At 61.0% G+C, this 1,240-nt stretch overlaps 1 protein-coding gene across 1 annotated transcript in view; it reads right to left on the minus strand.

Moving 5' to 3' along the window:
* LOC104391973 (lysine-specific demethylase 5C-like) overlaps positions 1-1,240 on the minus strand; it is a gene marked incomplete at both ends in the record, with an annotated part of 10,423 nt that overhangs the window by 1,983 nt on the left and 7,200 nt on the right. The window contains 2 exons of the mRNA XM_010001325.1: positions 25-206; positions 1,083-1,240. Of these exons, the coding sequence (XP_009999627.1) occupies positions 25-206; positions 1,083-1,240 (340 nt within the window). The remainder of the gene's footprint in view (positions 1-24; positions 207-1,082) is intronic.

Consider the following 1,240-nt stretch of genomic DNA (forward strand, 5'->3'; position numbering starts at 1 on the left):
CCCCCCCAGGTGTGTGCCCCCCACCTGAGGTACTGCTTGCTGCGGGGGCACTTGCAGAGGTCGTCCATGTGGTAGAGACACACCAGCCCCTGGGGGCAGTCGTAGCAGGCCAGGGCCGACAGGAAACACGTCGTCTTGCACTTGTCGCACTGGCGCTCGTCGTCCGGCAGCAGCTCGAAGGCCTCGCGCTCCGCCTCCGTGATCCCCTGGGATTGGGGGAAGATTCCTGGTGAGGGGGGGGCTGGGGAGAGCTGAACGGCCCCCCAGCTCTTGCCTCTGTGATCCCCAGGGATTGGGGAAGATTCCCAGTGAGGGGGGGGGGGCTGGGGAACAGCTGAAGAGTCCCCCCCGAACTCTGCGATTCCCTGGGATTGGGAACATTCCCAGTGAAAGGAGGGACTGGGAAGGGGCTGGGGGGCAGCTGAACAGGGTCTGCCCCTGTGATCCCTTGGGATGGGGAACATTCCCAGTGAAGGGAGACTGGGAATAGGTTGGGGAACAGCCTCCACGATCCCCTGGGATGGAGGAAATTCCTATGATGAGGGATTGGGAATGGGCTGAGGGACACGAGACGTGAACAGGGAGGTTCTCCTGCCCCACATCTGGAGAAGTGGGTCCAGTCCTGGGCTCCCCGGGTCAAGGAGCTGCTAGAGAGGGGACAACAAAGGGTATGGAGATGATGGAGGGACTGGAACATCTCTGAGGAAAGGACATGGAGTCTGGAGACGACTGAGGTGGGATGAGAGGGCAGGAGGTGGGACCAAGCTCCTCCCAGTGCTGCCTGGGGGCAGGACAAGAGGAATGGGGACAACCTGGAACTTCTTGACTGGGAGGGAGGCAGAGCCTTGGGATGGGCTGCCCTGGTGAAGCCTCCATGGAAACTGGTGGAGCCTCCATGGATACACGTTTCCAGGCCTGGAGACACATGCCCAGGTCTGAAAACACCCCAAACCCAACTGGATACAACCCTTTGGGATCTACTGTAGCTGACCTGGACCATCTCCACAGGTCCCTTCCCAGCCCCACCACCCCACGACTCTTCCCCATGACCCCCAGGATGTTCCAGATGCTTCCCTGCCCACCTTTTCCAGCAGGGCCTTACGGAGCTTCCTCTCCTCCTGCACCAGGACAAACATCTCCTTGTGGACAGCAGCTGCCAGGTTGAGGTCCAGCTTCTCAGGACAGGCAGCCATCTTGCAGATCAGCTCCTCGTGCGAGAAGACGCAGTAACGGCGCAGCC

The sequence above is a fragment of the Chaetura pelagica genome, unplaced genomic scaffold, assembly GCF_000747805.2.
Source record: "Chaetura pelagica isolate M959 unplaced genomic scaffold, ChaPel_1.0 scaffold2167, whole genome shotgun sequence".
NCBI classification, from domain to species: Eukaryota; Metazoa; Chordata; class Aves; order Apodiformes; family Apodidae; genus Chaetura; species Chaetura pelagica.